Source organism: Lepidochelys kempii, chromosome 2 (assembly GCF_965140265.1).
Source record: "Lepidochelys kempii isolate rLepKem1 chromosome 2, rLepKem1.hap2, whole genome shotgun sequence".
Taxonomy (NCBI): domain Eukaryota; kingdom Metazoa; phylum Chordata; order Testudines; family Cheloniidae; genus Lepidochelys; species Lepidochelys kempii.
Window position 1 is genome coordinate 58479616 of NC_133257.1, and position 16917 is coordinate 58496532.

Genomic DNA, 16917 nt, shown 5'->3' on the forward strand with positions numbered 1-16917 from the left:
ACCAAGACAACATGAATGGCAAATATTCTCAAAGAACTATCCGACCAAGAATTATCTGTAGACTAAGAATTACACTCTTTACAACCTGCTTGTGTAGCACCTAGCACAATCGGTCCCTGATCTTGATCGGAGCTTATGGATGCTACTGTAATGTGAAGAATATATGTCTGCCTGTCTATTTTTTATGCGGTTGCCCATTACTGCGGTAATTAGGTACTTTCCAGGAAGATTTCTTCACCGAAGAAAATAGTGAATAATTTAATATAACATATGTGAGAATTCCATGCTCTCGTTTGCACCTCATTTGTGAACAAAGATGAAATATATTGAAGAAATTATTAATTGTGAATTATTCACTCAACTCAAATCAGAACCCAAAGTATCAGCTTGGATTTTATTTCCATCATTATCATTTTGCGCCCTGATTTTCTCTTGTGTGCTGCTATGTAACTGACTAACCAGGTGCGCCAGCCTGATCTGAGATCCTCAGCATCTCTAGCTAGCTAGGTATACTTCAGGAAGCAAACAAATCGGGTGAAGTCAACACTCCTCCATGTGCTCTGCCCGAGCCCATCTGAAATGAGTGTGCTGGAGCACTGAAGTCTGAAACGTTGTGGTGGTGTTATCTCTCCCCATCTCTTCCGTCTTGCTCTGATGGGCTTCCCTCTCAGACTGAAACACAAGGAGAGTAACATGGTGTTTTCTCCTGGCTGCTTGCTAATCCAGCTAATTTGTTCCAAGAGAAGAAATAAACTGCATACCTAACAGCATCAGAAATTCTGGGCATCCCACTCAAACACTATTTAAAAATCAGAATTCAAATACAAGTATTTTTCTTTATATATATACATATATAAAAGCCCCCCTCCCCTCCTCAAGGCTGATTGACAAAGTGAGCAGAATCCGTGTTCTCACACCACAAGGTATCTATTACATGAGAACTTTCTTCTGGCGCCAGGAGGTATTTAGAGAGTTTGCTTGGCGATTCCATAGGGGAAAGTGTGCTGAAAGTTAGGGATACCTGAGCAAAACTGACTACCAGCCAAACTCTGGGGAAAAGTAATGAGCCTTAGCAATTAATAGTGTCTCATTTTCTTTCCAAAGTTATTAAATCTGAAACTAAACCAATGCACAGAATCCAATAAAAACGAATTAATCCCGCAAACAAGAGGGTCCTGAGTATTGTTCAATGCGATTGACGCAATGAACCGTGTTTGCTCGCTGTGTGTATTTTAAGAATTCTGGAATCTAACTGTTCGAAAGCCAAATATGTTTCTTTGTATTTAAAAAAAAAACAAAAACAAAAATACCAAAAGCCCTTCTTTTATTTATGTTCTGTAGATCGAAGTAACCGGACAGATAATTATTTTCTATTGCACAACACATACTTTAGGAATTTTATCTCTCTATCTAGATGGACGATGTATATTTGTGTATATCCCTGTACACATATAGTATGCTAGAGGTATTGATCGAGAGATATAGGTATGAATATATTTGTGAGAAATTAAAAAAGCAATGCCATTTTCCCCTGAAATAGCTAAATCTAACACATGTAGGTAAGAAATCGGCTGGAGTAAAATGGCTGGAGTAAAATATAAAAATCCGACATCATAATTAATGTAAGCTCTCCAGCAAGATCTTGGAAAGTTGTTGCTCAGAGAAAGCTTCCCTTTACGTCGATGGAAGTTTTGCCTGCGAGAAGTCTGCAGGATCCGGCTCTATGTTGCATCTTCTTGAGCTCTTCCTTTTCTGTGACATCTTTCCGCGTGGCACACACTGCTTTCGGAAATGTTTCCATCTCGTTGATTCGCACTGTGCATCCGTTCCCACTGAAGAGGTGTTATCGTCAAAACGCACTTGGTAAACACAATAACTCTAACGATCCAGCATCATCAGGTGTTTCCGTTTTTAAATCCTGGACTTAAAATTAATTTGCCAAGTGTATTCTTTGATTATGTGCTCTGGTAAGAAGTTCCGCGCTTACTATGCAGAGTAAAGTCGAGTAAATAATTTTCTTACTTTTCTTTCAGGGGTTCATTTAACACTTGTTTGTTTAAGTTGACATGGCTTAACCCATTCACTAGGGTTTTCTTCTCCTCCTCCTCTCCAAATATCGTGGAAAGGCAGCTCTTTGTGAAACCACCGCTTTGTCTTTTTTTTTTCTTTTTTTTTTTTTCCGTTTGTGAATAACCTTTCAGGTTCGAGTTTCCTGGATTTCGGTGTGATACTTTCATTAGAATGTCCAAGTCTAAACGAACATTGTTGTCCTTTGCTCGGATCATCACTGAAAAGCTCCACACTGTCGTAAAAACTGTTTATTACTGGTCGTGTGCTCAGGGGCGCTAAAGGAGCGGGGTCAGATCCGCAGCCTGTGTAAATGGAGTATGAGGAGGATCTGGCCCGAGATGTTTTCTTTTTGGAAGGTATGTCGGTTTTATGAGTGCTGTGCAACCTTGATCGTGCCAAACGTCTGGCCCAATGACAGGACAGTAAGCAATGGTGTTTAGTAAACCATAGGGCTGGTTCTTGGCATTTCTAGCAGCGACAGGTATTTCTGCGGAGTATGATGAACATAGGGCTGTAAAGCACGGTATTCTCGCTTCCTTGAACACCTTTTCGATGCACAATGGACGCTTTCCCTTTGAAACTGAGGCGATCCACGAAGTATCACAGCATGAAGTATTTTTGTCCTGGGTAGCATTTATTAACGAACTCATTTCCCCTCCCTCGGAGAACAGAAGACTGCTCCCAGAGTCCCAGCGCATCTCTCCAGATCAGTGTTGCGAAATTATTGGAAGACAGGAGGGATTCAATTCTGACCTCCCAGAATTTGGCAAAATACATGTTCCTCGCATGCAATGACCTCAGGATACAGGCAGCAAAGAGGGAATCAATACTAAAACCTCGCCTAAATTGTCCCGTGGCAGCACGTGCCTCCCTTTTTGTATAATGTTCAGGATGTTTCTTTTATTACACATTTTATTCTTTTATTACACTTTTATTACACAATTTATTACACATTCTTTTTTGTCTATAGGATCAGCAGATAACATCCATCAAGAGCAGAAAGGTGACTAATTACATTTTCTACCAAGTTCCCCTGAATTCTTTTTCAGTTGCTAGGACTCTCCCTTGTGCCATGTTTGAAAGGCTGCTTGTTGTATGCTCGGTACAGCGTCTAGAGGCAGACACACTCCCTCCTCCAACCACTCTCGCGATTTTATCGTTTCCTACTTAGTCCAGAACTATAGCAAGAATAACAAAACCCACCCTTTTAAACTCATTTACCTAGCGCTCTCCAAGAGCTGAAAAATTAGACTTCTCTTCATGATGAGGGATTTGCTGCGGCTAGATACGTTGCGAGATACATCTGACATCCTTTTGTTCTGGTCTAAAATATTGTTTAAGCAGAAAAATCCGCACGCTACCTCATCCCCAGCACTTTGACACACAAATAGCCTTCCATGCCGTTAAAGCATTGACTTTGACCAGAAATAAAGCGGGGGCATTGTACAGCTTTCACAGCAATCGGTAGGACAGGTCATGGTTGGGCAGCGACTAGCATGATACCGAGCGGTCCTGGTCGGAGTTCCTGGGCACTACAGTGATACAAATGTCAAAAATGAGAATGAGTTACTGTAAAGACAAGCCAAATAAGCTGTTTTTATGGATTCAAATCGATCCGTTTATTCTGGGTTATTTACCAATACTCCTATCCAGAGCTCTAGAATCATGTGCAAAAATTAAGGAAAATACATAGTAGGTTCTGGCATATTGCCAAAACATTAAATCCTCCCAACCCCACACAAGGAAGGACTCTCCTACCACTTTCTCACGGAAAACTTAAGTGGATAGATTTTCTGTGTGGCATCACCTTAAAGTCAACAAACATGGCAGGTCAACAAGAGGAAGCCAGTTCCAGAGTTCCCTGAAGAAGGCCCTATCTCCAGCTCTCTCCCCATCCAGACGTTATCTCTATGTATCTATCTTGGTATTTATACTTGGCTCTGCGACATCCAGGTGTCATAGTGTTACACAGAGAAGGCAGAGGTCTTTCACATTGGAGCGGGACTGAATTCAAACTCATGACAAAGAGAGCAGGGTTTGGTTCAATATTTGTTCACACTGTGCCTTCTGACTGAGTAGAAGCCCCATTGAAGTCAACGACTTCATACCTGGTAATTGAGAGAGAATTCTGGCTCAATCTTGTAATGAAATATTCCCTGTTCAGTATTTGAGAGAGCATGCACTATTGAAGGATTAAAGTATTTGTTAAAAAATTAATGTGAGCATGACGTAACGCTCTGGCCCCATTAAAGAATTATTCTGAAACTGATATGCTGGTCAGGTTTAGAAGCAATTTAGCGGATTCAAGGGACCACATTCTATTTTGTAAATCCGGAATACCTCCTTAGACTTCAATGGAGTTACTCCCGATTTGCACCATTGGCGATTTTGGCCCAAGATCTGTAATAACCAGGAATTGGGCATAGAGATTGTGTATTTTCCCCCTCTCCATTTTTTCAGGGGGTTTAATCAGATGAAATGAACAATCAATTAGACTTTAATTCGTTGAGGAAGCGCTAGGCGTGAAAGGAAAGATTTGCCAATATAGCTTTTAAGGCTGGGTACCATTTTCCTCTCTGTTTAGAGAAATCCAGCACTTTTTCTCCATTAATCTTTAGCAAAGAAAGCGTTCAGACCGCACCTGAATAAACAATCCAGACTGCGGGAAAAGAAAACCTATATCTGTGCTCCTGATATGTGTCTCTCACTCTGTATTTATATTGATAGCGTGCACTAATAGGTAACGCATAGCATAGTCCTGCTGAGAAAAATCCACCGCCTCATCTTATTTCCCCTACCACTGTAGCATTATGCGTAGCACAGAAAGCAAGCACCCAGAGTCAATCCAAGTTCAAGAGATCCAGTTGCAAGTCTCATTCGTTTTGTTTCAGCGGTTCAACGAATATTGTTGTCAAGTTTCACTTGGAAAGTTTGCCGTAAAATATCCTTCTGTTGAGTCACGCCCCTATGGATGAAGACATTTATACAACGTTAAATTCCCCCAGAGTAAGACCGCAAAACTCGTGAGGAGCTAATTACAATGTGCTGCTGGGTGAAACTGGTCAAGATAACAAGGAGAATTGTTCCAGGAATTGTAGCAAAGGGGAAGTTGCCATTTTGGTCGAAGATGAATGTATCGAAAAGATTAAGGAGAAAGATTTAAGACAGATCTTTCCACCTGTTAGAACCATCAGATCCCTACATTCTCCGCAAACTGGAACATTTATTCTAGTTAATTGTATCCAGACAGGGTCGAGAAGGCCAGTGAAAGAAACAACAGTTGGGTATTCATTTTGCGAAGGAGATTTTTATTCTGCTTCTATCAAATTTATTTCTATATTGCATTTGTATATTACCATTTCCAGTGGACTGAGTATTTTTTCCCCGTGCAGGGAGAACAGGAGAACTGCAAAACGGAATGTGCAAACTAGGATTAACTTTTACAGGAAAGCCGCCTCCTTTAAATTCGTATATGTAACAGAACTATACAGATTCCAGATCGGTTTGATTCAATTAAGATTGCGCCAGGGGAGAAGAAATCTCCACACACATTTATGTCCGTTTGCCACTTCCTATAATTTTGTGCGAGCTGTTCGCAATGCCATGATATATGTCATTTCTTTTTCGTGACTTTTAACTACATTACTCATTAAAAAAAAAACCCAAACCTACTTGGTTTTCAGCTATAGTTTTGTTTGCTCGCTCGCTCTCCAACGCCTATAGCCCGCGCACAGTGCAGGACCAAGTCACTGCCCAGAAATCAAGGCGGGCCTCGTCCCTAACAGGTGCTCCCGCCGCTGTAGGTCTGGCCTATTGCCTACCATTGCAGAGCCGTCCCGAAAAACGGGGCCAGGCATCATCCATCCACTCTTATTCGGAAAGCGCGGAAAGGCGAAGGGGTTTTGCCCGTAAGTTCTTTGGGGGCCGGTGTGTCGCCGTAAAGGGCGGGTCACTCCATTGCAGCTACAGGTATATGAGGAGAATGCGACTGAGCTTTCAGTCCCCGCTCAGGCACTGACCCAATGGGCGCTCGGCCTGAGCGAGGGCGGCAGGATCCCCGCTCCGCCGTGTCCCTGCCGAGCCCCCCCCCCCCCAGCGAAGGGCCCGGCGGAGCTGTGGGGGTTGGGGCAGCCGGGACTCGCGGTGTCGTTTCCCGCGGACGGTGTGGCCGGAGCGGGGCAGCGGGGCCGCCCACAGCCTAGGGGCTGGTGGTGCTGCCGCACGCCGGGCCTGGCTTGAAGTGGTTCCCAGCGTGTACAGGGGGTTACCCTTCGGTTCCATGGCTCTCAGCACCCCCACTATCCACACTGTGCCTGCACCCCCGGCCCAAAGGGCGGGCGCTTGACCCCCTTCCTGCCCAGCCCTGCGCCCCGGCCCCGGCCCCGGCCCCCGCAGCAGCGCCAGGGCCCGTGGCGGGGCTGCCGGGCACACCCTGCGGTGCCTGGGAAGGGCTCAGCCGCTGCGGGGGGCCGGGGCGTGGGGGGGGGAGCTCCGGGCGCTTTGCCCGCTGCCGTGTGCGCGCAGGGAGGAGGGGGAGCGCCCCCCCCCCAGCCTCTTGCCCTCCCTCTCACCCCTCCCCCTCTGCAGATGGTTCGCTCCGGGCCCCCGGCTATATAGCCCCGTCGGCTGGGGGCATCCCCCCGAGCGTCCCGGCGCGGGGTGAGGGCGGGGCGGCCGCGGTGCTGGGCGGACTCCTCGCCTGCGCTGCCTGCCCGGCGCCGCTGCCCCCCGAGCCCGTCTCTCCCCGGGGGAAGGGCGCGTGCCATGTCCACGGGCTCGGCCAGCGACGCCGAGGAGCTGCCCGCCATGGAGCTGCGGGGGCTGCCGCTGGGCTACCCGCCGCCCGCCGCCCAGCGCCAGCCCCGCGGCCCGCTCTACCCCTCGGCGGACCAGTCCTCCGCGGCCGAGGAGGAGGAGGAGGACGAGGAGGAGGACGGCGAGGGGCGCTGCGCGGTGGCGGGGCCGGCCGGGGGCTGCAAGAGGAAGCGGGCCCGGGCGGGCGGCAAGAAGCCGCCGCCGCCGCCGCTGCTGCCCCGGGGCGCGCCGGGCGAGTGCAAGCAGTCGCAGCGCAACGCGGCCAACGCCCGCGAGCGGGCCCGCATGCGGGTGCTGAGCAAGGCGTTCTCCCGCCTCAAGACCAGCCTGCCCTGGGTGCCGCCCGACACCAAGCTCTCCAAGCTCGACACGCTGCGCCTGGCGTCCAGCTACATCGCCCACCTCCGGCAGCTGCTGCAGGAGGATCGCTACGAGAACGGCTACGTGCACCCTGTCAACCTGGTAAGCCCTCCCCAGGCGAGGCGAGGCTGGCCCGCCCCTCGGTGGATGGGCCGGGGGTGGGGGCAGGATGGACGGACAGAGGGATGGCAGACAAGGTTGTTGGGTTGTTTTTTTTTGGGGGGGGGGACCTCGCACACCTGGAGCCTGCTTCCTAGAGGTGCTGAGCTGGCTTGGCACGCCCGGCCCTGTCAGTCCGGTGCCAGGCGTGTCAAGCTGGGCACCGCACAATCGCGGGCACTTGTGGGTCTGCAACCTCCATCGTGGAGCTGGAGTCTGTCCAGTCCCTGCTCAGAGGGCGCTGTGCGTGCTGGGGATGAACACGTAGTAGCTCGGGGAGAGGGGGCGTTTGGAGAGGAAGAACAGACCCGTCGACATGTGTTTGTTTTTATACGCTGACAAGTCCCCCTGAAAAATAATTAGTGATCTAACTCATCTGGTCTAACTCTTACTTCTGATGTTTAACTTCAGCGTGTCTGTAGCTGGTACGCTACATTTTCCAGCGTTTTTAGATTTCCCCCTATTTCTTTAAACTGTGTAGATCAGTCCATCAGAGTGGTGTTTATTATCCAGGCAAAACCCAAGTTATCCGCTCAGTTACAGCTTTGAAAAAATCCTCAATCATCCCATTGACACTAGTCTAACCAAGAGGCAATGTTGGCCTAAAGTGATGCACAGCCTAGATGTGCTTATGTTGGGGAGTCTGAATCAGAAGCCTTTAACGAATTCATTCTTTGGATATTAGGCAAGTTAAACGACTGAGGAAAATAGAATTCATTCTACAGGTCATTTTGCAGCACAAGCTTTCACTAAATCCACTTAAAATTCACTTAAAAGCAATTTAAGACCTGAGGCATAAAAAAGAGGATTGCTGTTTTGTCTTTCTAGATGTATTAGGATGGTTGATTATTTAGCACTAGTTTAAGGGCCTGTTATTTATAAAACTAGGAAATCAATTACAAGTCATTTTTTAAATATTATATGTTTGGACATGAATAAATGGATGCTGGTAATAATAACAAGTTAAGGTGCATTTGATTCCAATTAAAATAATACTTTTTAGGGAGAACCAGTTTGCAGTGCTTCCCAGTGTGACTAAAACTGTTTGTTTTTTAAATATGGGGTGCTGGGAAATTAACTGTTAATAAAAACTCCAGTTTTATTTTATAGTGCAACCATCCTTCTAATGTGAAATGCCTTTTTTGTTTACAGACTTGGCCCTTTGTGGTTTCAGGACGACCAGAATCTGACACCAAAGAAGTTTCTACAGCTAACAGACTATGTGGAACTACAGCTTAGCTGAAGTAAAGCTAATTTTTTGCTGGATATTTTAAGAGCTATGATTTATGGGCACAAAACTAAAGGATGGTGACTAGAAGCCATCTCTAACAAACAATGTGAAATCTTTGTACCCTACCCCTTCTTTCCCTTATAGTTCTGAGGGGAAATGCACTTAAAGGGAAGGAATAAAGAAGGGAGGAGGTGAGATGGGAATTTCTCTGAACTGGCTGCAGCAGCTGAAGTCCGGGATTTGGAAAGGCCTTTCTTTTGCTGCATCATTACTACCACTGCCTGAGGACCTGTTGACCCGAGGCTTTTAAAGTAGTGGAAGAGGATTATAACATTATAGAATTAACAGCATGGACCAAAATCAGACTCTACAAACTAATCCCAAACAGTGTTATTTGTATTCTAAAGCAAAGCAGTATTCTAGAGTAGTTTTGAAACAAATAGATTTATAATATATTTCGATGGCTTTTGTATTCATGAATCCTATTTCCTGCAGTTATACAATAAATATAGTCATATTACTTTTGTCCTTTTAACTAGATTTTTTTTAAAGACATTGAAGTAGCATAAGCGAGGTCCTGCAGTTAGGTTATGGCCCTTTTTTATGTGTTAAGGTGCCATGTACAAGAGCAGCGACTATCCCTAGGACACATTACTAGATAGGACAAACCTGTGTCTTAACCTGGAAGGGATCCTGCTTACTCTAAAACTGGGGAACACGTGTTGTAAGGAATGTATTTGTATCAAACTATAGAAGATCAGGAAGTTTAAAATATTTTAAACAGTCTGTCCTATTATGCTCATCTATGAAGGATACTAACCCTAATGTGTATTCTAGTGACATTTCTTCATCCAGTAAAGTGCTGTAATGAGGATGCCATCAAATGAGTTGCAAATGTAAATAACTTTATTTTTTTATAAATGACATTAAAAGCTTTGTTACAACAATTCACTGACTTGTTGGTGCTATGGTAGTGTCTGACTGCATCAAAATAAGGGTATGTCTACACTACAGCTGCTACAGCAGCACAATTACAGCACTGCAGCTGTGTCCTTGTAGCACCACAGTGTAGACGCTTCCTACATTGACAGAAGGAGTTTTTCCATTGCCGTAGTTAATCCAACTCTTGGAGAGGCAGTAGTTAAGTCGATAAAAGAATTCTTCCATTGGCCTAGCCGCATCTACACCAGGAATGGGGTCGTCTTAACTGTGGCACTCAGGGTGTAAAATTTTTTGCAGCCCTTTGAGTGACGTAGAGAGGTTGATCTAATTTTTAAATGTAGACCAGACATAAAAATATTCATTATAAAGGTGTTCCTGAAATCTGACCTTATCAACACATTGTTTCTTTTTTTTTCTTTATCTTTTGGGTGGGGATATTCTCTAGCAACACAGACAGACAATAGCATTACTCCCTCCAGCTCACCAAAACAATTCACCTTTATTACAGTAACACACCAGTCAGCAGAGAAAAGCAAGTTTGAAAGATTTACAGAATACATTGATTCACAGAAAAGAAAAATACATGTAGATTAACTAATGGATGTCAGCAATACATTCCTTTTCGAAGCCTGAAAGATAATGTAATAATCCTTTGCAACTGTTCCTTGTCATTCTACCATTCAAGCTGCAGTCAGCTTTGCTTTTATTTGTATTTGTGCAGTGGGAAAGCCAGCTGAGTTTTGCTAGTTGGAAGCAGACCTTTCCTGTTTCTTAACTCTGAAGATTAAAAATCCTGAGATAAGATTTGTTTTCAGAAAATATTTTCTTTGGGTTTAGCTCACAGTCATTGCAATGAGGGGGAGGGTTGAATCCTTTTAGAAAAGAAGTGGCCTCATCTAAATTTAAGCAATAGGATAAAGTAGCATTTGTTTAACAAGAACTGGTTTAACTCCTGTGTCTTTATAGCGGAGCGAGATTCCTTGAAAAGTATACTGGAAAGCAGCCTACAGTGTCTAATCTCCCAGAGCCTAGCTTGTACTCCTGCTTAGTATCTGGTGCTCTCCTGGGGGAAGAATTAAAAGAACAACTTAGTTAAGTTGTTCTTTTAACAATCTTAACCATCAAGTTAAAAAATGATTCCTGCACAACAGAAGTTGGGACTTGATCCAGTACCCATTGAAGTCAATAGGAGTCTCCCAGTGACTTTAATAGGAGTTGGACCAAGTCCATAGACCATCAGATGTTGCTTCCAGTTACATCTGGAATAACTCTGTTGAAGGAAGTTCGAGCTACTCCTAGTTTGCACCCCCATAACTGAGAGATGCTCACCCTCACTAGGAAGTAACGTAAGAGTGCAAAGTAAGGTAGGAATCCAAAGATATCCTAGCGAAGAGGAAAAACCTTTAAGGAAAGTGTAATATAATATAAAAAAATCAGCCTCATGTTTTCAGTTCTGGGTCCTTGAGAAAAGATTATTTAACAATTTCACTGAGGTGCCACTTGAGATAATCTTATTTGTGATCCTGAGCTGTTTTGGGCCCTGATCCCTGCTGTAATTGGTAAATTACCCTAGGAGACTGGACAAACATTGAAGGAATGGAAAAGTTTAATCGGTATAGAAAGATTAGCATGGAAACATTGAAAAGAATGGAAAGAAAAAAGGCCCAAAATATGAACCAGTTATATATGAAGTAAATATAGTAAGTCAAAAATTGGGGGATGGAGCATGCAAAGGGTAGAAATCTCTTTTAGCTGCAGTCAGCGTGCCATACAATACTGTCTCTAAAGTACTCACTGGTGACTTTAGAATATAAAATAAAGTTGTTTGTCAAAAAACAGTGAATATATTTATTTTACCTGCTTCTTCATTGTAGGCTTTTTAAAAGGATAAATGTCTATAATAACATGACAATTGTAGAAGTACAGATTTCACATATGCTCTTTAGTTAAATGCACCTCAAGATTTGATTGTAATATTTTCAAGAATTCACTCAATTTTAATTCCTGTGTTCATAAATATTTTCTTAAAGACATCTCAAGGAGCTTTTTCCTTCTGATCTGTCACTGAGAAGCATTTTGTAATGCAAAAAGTGAGATGCTCATTTGCACTAACTTGCTGTGGGTGAACATGCTGACAGGAAGTTTGCTGTCCTGCCTGGGGGAATGGGTAGGGCAGGCTATAGGCTCTAGCATGCCTGGTCTATATGAAAGCAACGCTCTGGCTCTGCTCTAAGAGCCTTTCGCAGGCAAAACTCAGAAATAGCAGGATCTCGGTCATGTGACCAGTTCGTTAGAAACCCATTTTAAGCACTTACACATTTCCAAGGAGGAATTACAGGATTTGGGCTTTCTTTCCTGGGTTTTGCCATCCTGATGGAGAATTTCAATTCTATTTTAAAAGAGTGGCACCATTCTGTTGGGCTGGGTGTGAGTTACCTGAGCCTGGAAAGGGGTGGGCTAGTTTCTTTTATGCTTAAAATGAATAAAAAATGCATAGTATGTTCAGACCAGCGATCTGCAAAGATGAAAGGTAAGACGCAGCTAAGTTTTTAATTACAACTGGCATTTCTAAGCTCACTGACCTTTTTGTTATATAGTCCCATCTTTTGTGACACTGGCACAAGGTACAGAGTCAGTCCATCCTGATCCCAGGCTCATTTACTAATGTCCCCATAGCCTTAATATTTTAAAAATGAACGGACAAATCAGCTGCAATTCTCATTCAGCCTTTACTCAGGAAGACTTGTTAAATATGAAATCTTAAGGGCCAATTCCCGCCCTCTGATACATGCCTACTTTGACAGATCTGAAGAAGCATTTGTCCCCCAAAATTCTGTTTATGATTTTCAAATTAGTATAAAAGCTGCATGGAAATCTGTTTGCAGTTCTTTACACGGAGCTTTCATATAGCAAATATCACATCACTGTCAAGATAACTGCCTCCAACAAGAAAATGTACAGAGATATATATGTACACACACACACACACAAATCTCCAGTACATGCCACTGTTTAGACATGGGAAGAAATGCCTCTTACATTATGAATGATAAAAATATTGATCTGAGCAAAACAGATGTAGTTTGCCTTTAATTTTTGCTCAAGACACACCTTTTGAATTTGGGTAAATCATAAGCATGTAGTTTTTAAAACTTCAGGTAGATTTAGAGTAAAAATTAAATCTGCTCAGTTAAAACCTAAATGTTTGAGCTCTATCTGGGAAAATGAGAAGAGGGGGAAGACATGGGGTTTTGGAACCTGAAATCTATTCACCAATCCAAGTTCAGGGTAGTTTCAGCCTCTTCTTGCATGGAGCCAGATGCTCCTATCTATTTTGCCACATGATGAGTAGTCCCTTTCTCCACCAGTAGTCCTATTTAAATAAATAATAGAATTATATAATGTAGAGCTGGAAGGGACCTCGGCAAGTCATCAAGTCTAGTCCCCTGTGCTGAGGCAGGAATAAACCTAAACCATCCCTGACTCGTGTTTGTCCAATGTGTACTTAAAAACCTCTAATGATGGAGACTCCACAACTTCCCTTGGAATCCTATTCCAGAGCTTAACTACCCTTAAAGTTAGAAAGTTTTTCTTTGGTACCATGAGACAAGATACCACTCAATGTGACAAAGAGGAAGAATCTGACTCAAGATATATTGCACCCACTGGGTCAATGTAAATAAAAGTTCTGTGGTTCCACCACTGGGTCACCCACATCTCTGCTATCCACACCTCACCAGCTTATGCAGGATTTGTGCACAGAGCCTTCATGCAGTCCACAGGGGATGCTAAGCCTCTCCCAACCTACAGCTGCTTTGCCATTGCCCAGAGATATTTTAAAATCAAAACTGCATGTTTTCCTAAAAGATATGATCTAGTTCAAACAGGAATTAATTCAGGAAAGTGCTGTGACCTGTGTTAGACAGGATGTCAGACTAGACTAGCAAAATGGTCCCTTCTGGCATTATAATCTATGAATCTCCAGTGGAGTGGAGGCCCAGTGTAAGGCTCTGCAAAGCACGGGTGAATTTCACCCTTAGCAATTAACTGATGCCTTCAAAGATCTAAATAAAATTTTCAAAAGAGACTAAGGACCTTTTTCAAGCTAAATCCCATGGGATTTACACACTTAGGCTATGTCTACTCTGCCGCGGTAAATCGACCTAGAAACTGTCCCGTCGACTTACCTTACTCTTCTCGTCAGGGGTAGAGTACAGGGGTTGACTGGAGAGCGATCTGCTGTCGATTTGGCGAGTCTTCACTAGACCCACTAAATCGCCTGCCACTAGATCGATCTCAGAGCATCAATCCTGGCTGTAGTGTAGACATAGCCTCAGATGCTTTTGAAAATTCCACGGTGCCTATCTACATCTTTAAGTGCATAAATGCCTTTTCAAATCTGGCCCTAAGGGACTCAGAAATCTAAGCCCCGTTCTACTGCTATATTCTTATTGTTCAATCGTGTAATTTCTATCCATAGAGATTCTGTGGTACAGTATGATTCATTTAAGATTCTCATCTTATTTGACTCTATTCTTTCTTTCAGATATAGTGTCACTCCCCCACTAACATCATCTGCTCTGTCATTCCTGTATCTTTTGTACCCTGGTATTAATGTGTCCTATTGATTATCCATATCCTATCAAGTTTTTGTGATGTCTGTTATATAAATATCCTCATTTAATGCCAGGCATTCTCATTCACTCATCTTAAGACTTCCAGCATTTGTATATAAGCACTTGTCAGTATTTAGTTGCTCTCCACTTTGGGCGATAGTGGTTGGAAGTTTTGGAAGAACTGCCAAGGACTGAATGGAGTTTGAGGGCCTCGTTCTCCACTGCCTTGACCTTTGCACAGTCATTTACACCTGGGGAAAGGGAGTGCAAGTGAGTCTAAAATGCTACCATTTCGATTTGATAGCATTTTGTACCTACTTTGCACAAGTATAAATGACTAATGGAGGTGGCAAGGCAATGTCCAATCAAGCCAAGAGAATCAATTTCTCTCTCATTCCTCAGGGTGAACCTCCCAGGGTAGAATGGAGACACATTGGGAGGGAAAATTCTGCCCAGTGTGCTGCCTGTCATGGATAAATAAGGACTTCTGACTCAAGGGATTTCAACCCACCTCCTTTTGCCAGCACCAAAATTCAAAGAAAAAACTGAGGATCCAATAAAAGAATACAGAGGGCACTTTTTGGAAAGTCCCTGTCAGACAAGCTAAAATAATCAAGCTGGACCCATAGCTAGCCTATGTAACCATGTGATCTAAGTTGTGTTGCCATGCCATCCCTGTTTATTATTCCCTTGTCTACATGGGAAAGTTTTACTAGCTACACCAATTATAATGATAAAGGTACATCTAACCCTTGTGTGGACACTCTTATTCTGATTTGAGTCACTTTTTTTTTTTTTTGGTTTAGCTTAAACCCCTTCCCAAATGACATAAGCTAAACCAAAAACGGCACACATACACATTAGAATAAGAGTGTCCACATGGTGATTATACTGATATAACTATAGTAGTTTAAATTCATATCTTAGCTTATACAAAAAATCCCAACCCTTTGCCACATGGATAAGGTCTCACACTCACTTTTTGCATCTTGTTTCACATTCATGTGTAAGCTTTTCAGGGCAGGGACCATGGTTCCCAGAGTTTGTATGCTGCCTAGCACAATAAGGCCGCACAATAAGGCCCCAATGTACCCATGAGGCGTGTTACACACATGGCAAGGAAAAAGCAGATCAATACTTATGATCCACCGTACAACAACTAAGTGTGTTTGTCCTTTAGGCAGGAAGAAGGCTGAGAAGAGGGCTGCTTTCAAGTTTCGCATTTCCAAGGGGCTTTCATGAGAAACAAAAATGAAAATAAAAATGATCTTAAAAATTCTGGACAATGTTTTTATGTTGTTCTTGTGAGAATTTTTAAAATAGGGTTTAAACTTTAGAAGACTGATCAGTTTATGGGAACAGGTGGTGACGGGGGGGGGGGAGGGGCAGATTTCTAAAGGTGTTTTGGTGCCTAAAGGTGCAGATAGGTGCCTCGTGGAATTTTCAAAAATGCCTTAGTTTTTATAAATCTCGCCGGGCGCCTAGCCACATCTTCAGGCATTTAAATACCTTTGAAAAATATGGCCCTAAGAGTATATCTACACTGCATTGTATCCCAGGTCTGTGGGATCCGGGCTTGTAGACTCAGTGTTTCCAAGCCCATGCTTGAGTGTTCATAGTGCACTGTACACTTGGGCTTACAATTACTGGCCCCAGGTCTCACAGCCATGCTAACACATCCATACTGCACTGTGCAGACCTTCTGACTTGGGTTTGTGGCTTGAGCTTCATCCACTCTGCAAAAGGACAGGGTCTGGACCCAAAACACAGTGAGACTCCAGCTCTGACCCACCCCCCTTAGCCGGCTCCTAGGATCCAGGTCCTGAGTGCTTGCTGATCTGAATTAGATTGATTTGTGTGTGGATGGAAGGGGGGCTTGGGCTCAGAGCCTGGGCTTAGTATGCAGTATAGACATACCCTTAATGTTTTAATGGTTTTGGAGCTGGGTTAGGTAGGAAGCCTAGGTAGGAGGTGGAAGTATCAAAATAGCTTCCAGCAACTGGAAGGCTGAGACTATGATCTGGAGTTAGTCCCAGCAAACACTATGTCCCTGCTGATAGAATTTTTCCCTGTATTCCCCACGCATCCTGCCTTCCGACTCCCAGTTTCCAGATTGACTCTTGGCTCACGAAATGGCAGATGGGTTGGAGCAGATGTGCAGTGGGGAGACCGGTTAGGCGGCAGAAGAAGGGAATTGGTCTCAGGAAGATGGCTCAGGTTAGGGTGCTTTCACAGAGAAAGGAGATCTGGTATTTTGTGTGGGCAGAGAGAAGGATAGGCATTTGGGAGCAGATTGGGGCATGGGAACATACTTAGCTCTTCGAACAGTTAGTGTTACTAAAGCCCTACTCCAGAAAATGCACAAAGAGTTCAAAATATTGCTGTGTAGGCCCTATAAAAATATCCATCCTTCATGTTTTGTTCTTTTCCACTTCTAAACAGCCACGTTATATAGTAATAATACAAAAAAATAACTCAGAGAAGCCCAGCAAATTCAGAGGATACTTCTGATCAAAATATAATCAAGTTAGAGTAAGACACATTTTCAGCTTAAACTACATGACTACTTTTTCCACAGTATGCATCCGATGAAGTGAGCTTTAGCTCACGAAAGCTCATGCTCAAATAAATTGGTTAGTCTCTAAGGTGCCACAAGTACTCCTTTTCTTTCTACATGACACTGTCCCTTTGATATCCCAAAGTTCTTGATTCCTTATGCAATTA

General features: G+C 43.7%; 1 protein-coding gene across 1 annotated transcript; it reads left to right on the top strand.

Moving 5' to 3' along the window:
- Positions 1-6834: 6834 nt before the first annotated feature.
- On the top strand, positions 6835-9055 carry MSC (musculin). The gene is made up of 2 exons (XM_073329392.1): positions 6835-7347; positions 8557-9055. The coding sequence occupies exons 1-2, from the start codon at positions 6835-6837 to the stop codon at positions 8641-8643; spliced, it is 600 nt and encodes a 199-aa protein (XP_073185493.1). The 3' UTR covers positions 8644-9055.
- Positions 9056-16917: the final 7862 nt, after the last annotated feature.

What these genes read in the sequence shown, in the direction of transcription:
- MSC (XM_073329392.1), top strand. Translation starts at nt 6,835, where the DNA reads ATGTCCACGGGCTCGGCCAGCGACGCCGAGGAGCTGCCCGCCATGGAG. An exon ending in ACGTGCACCCTGTCAACCTG is followed by an intron (nt 7,348 to 8,556) that starts GTAAGCCCTCCC and finishes TTTTGTTTACAG; the next exon opens with ACTTGGCCCTTTGTGGTTTC.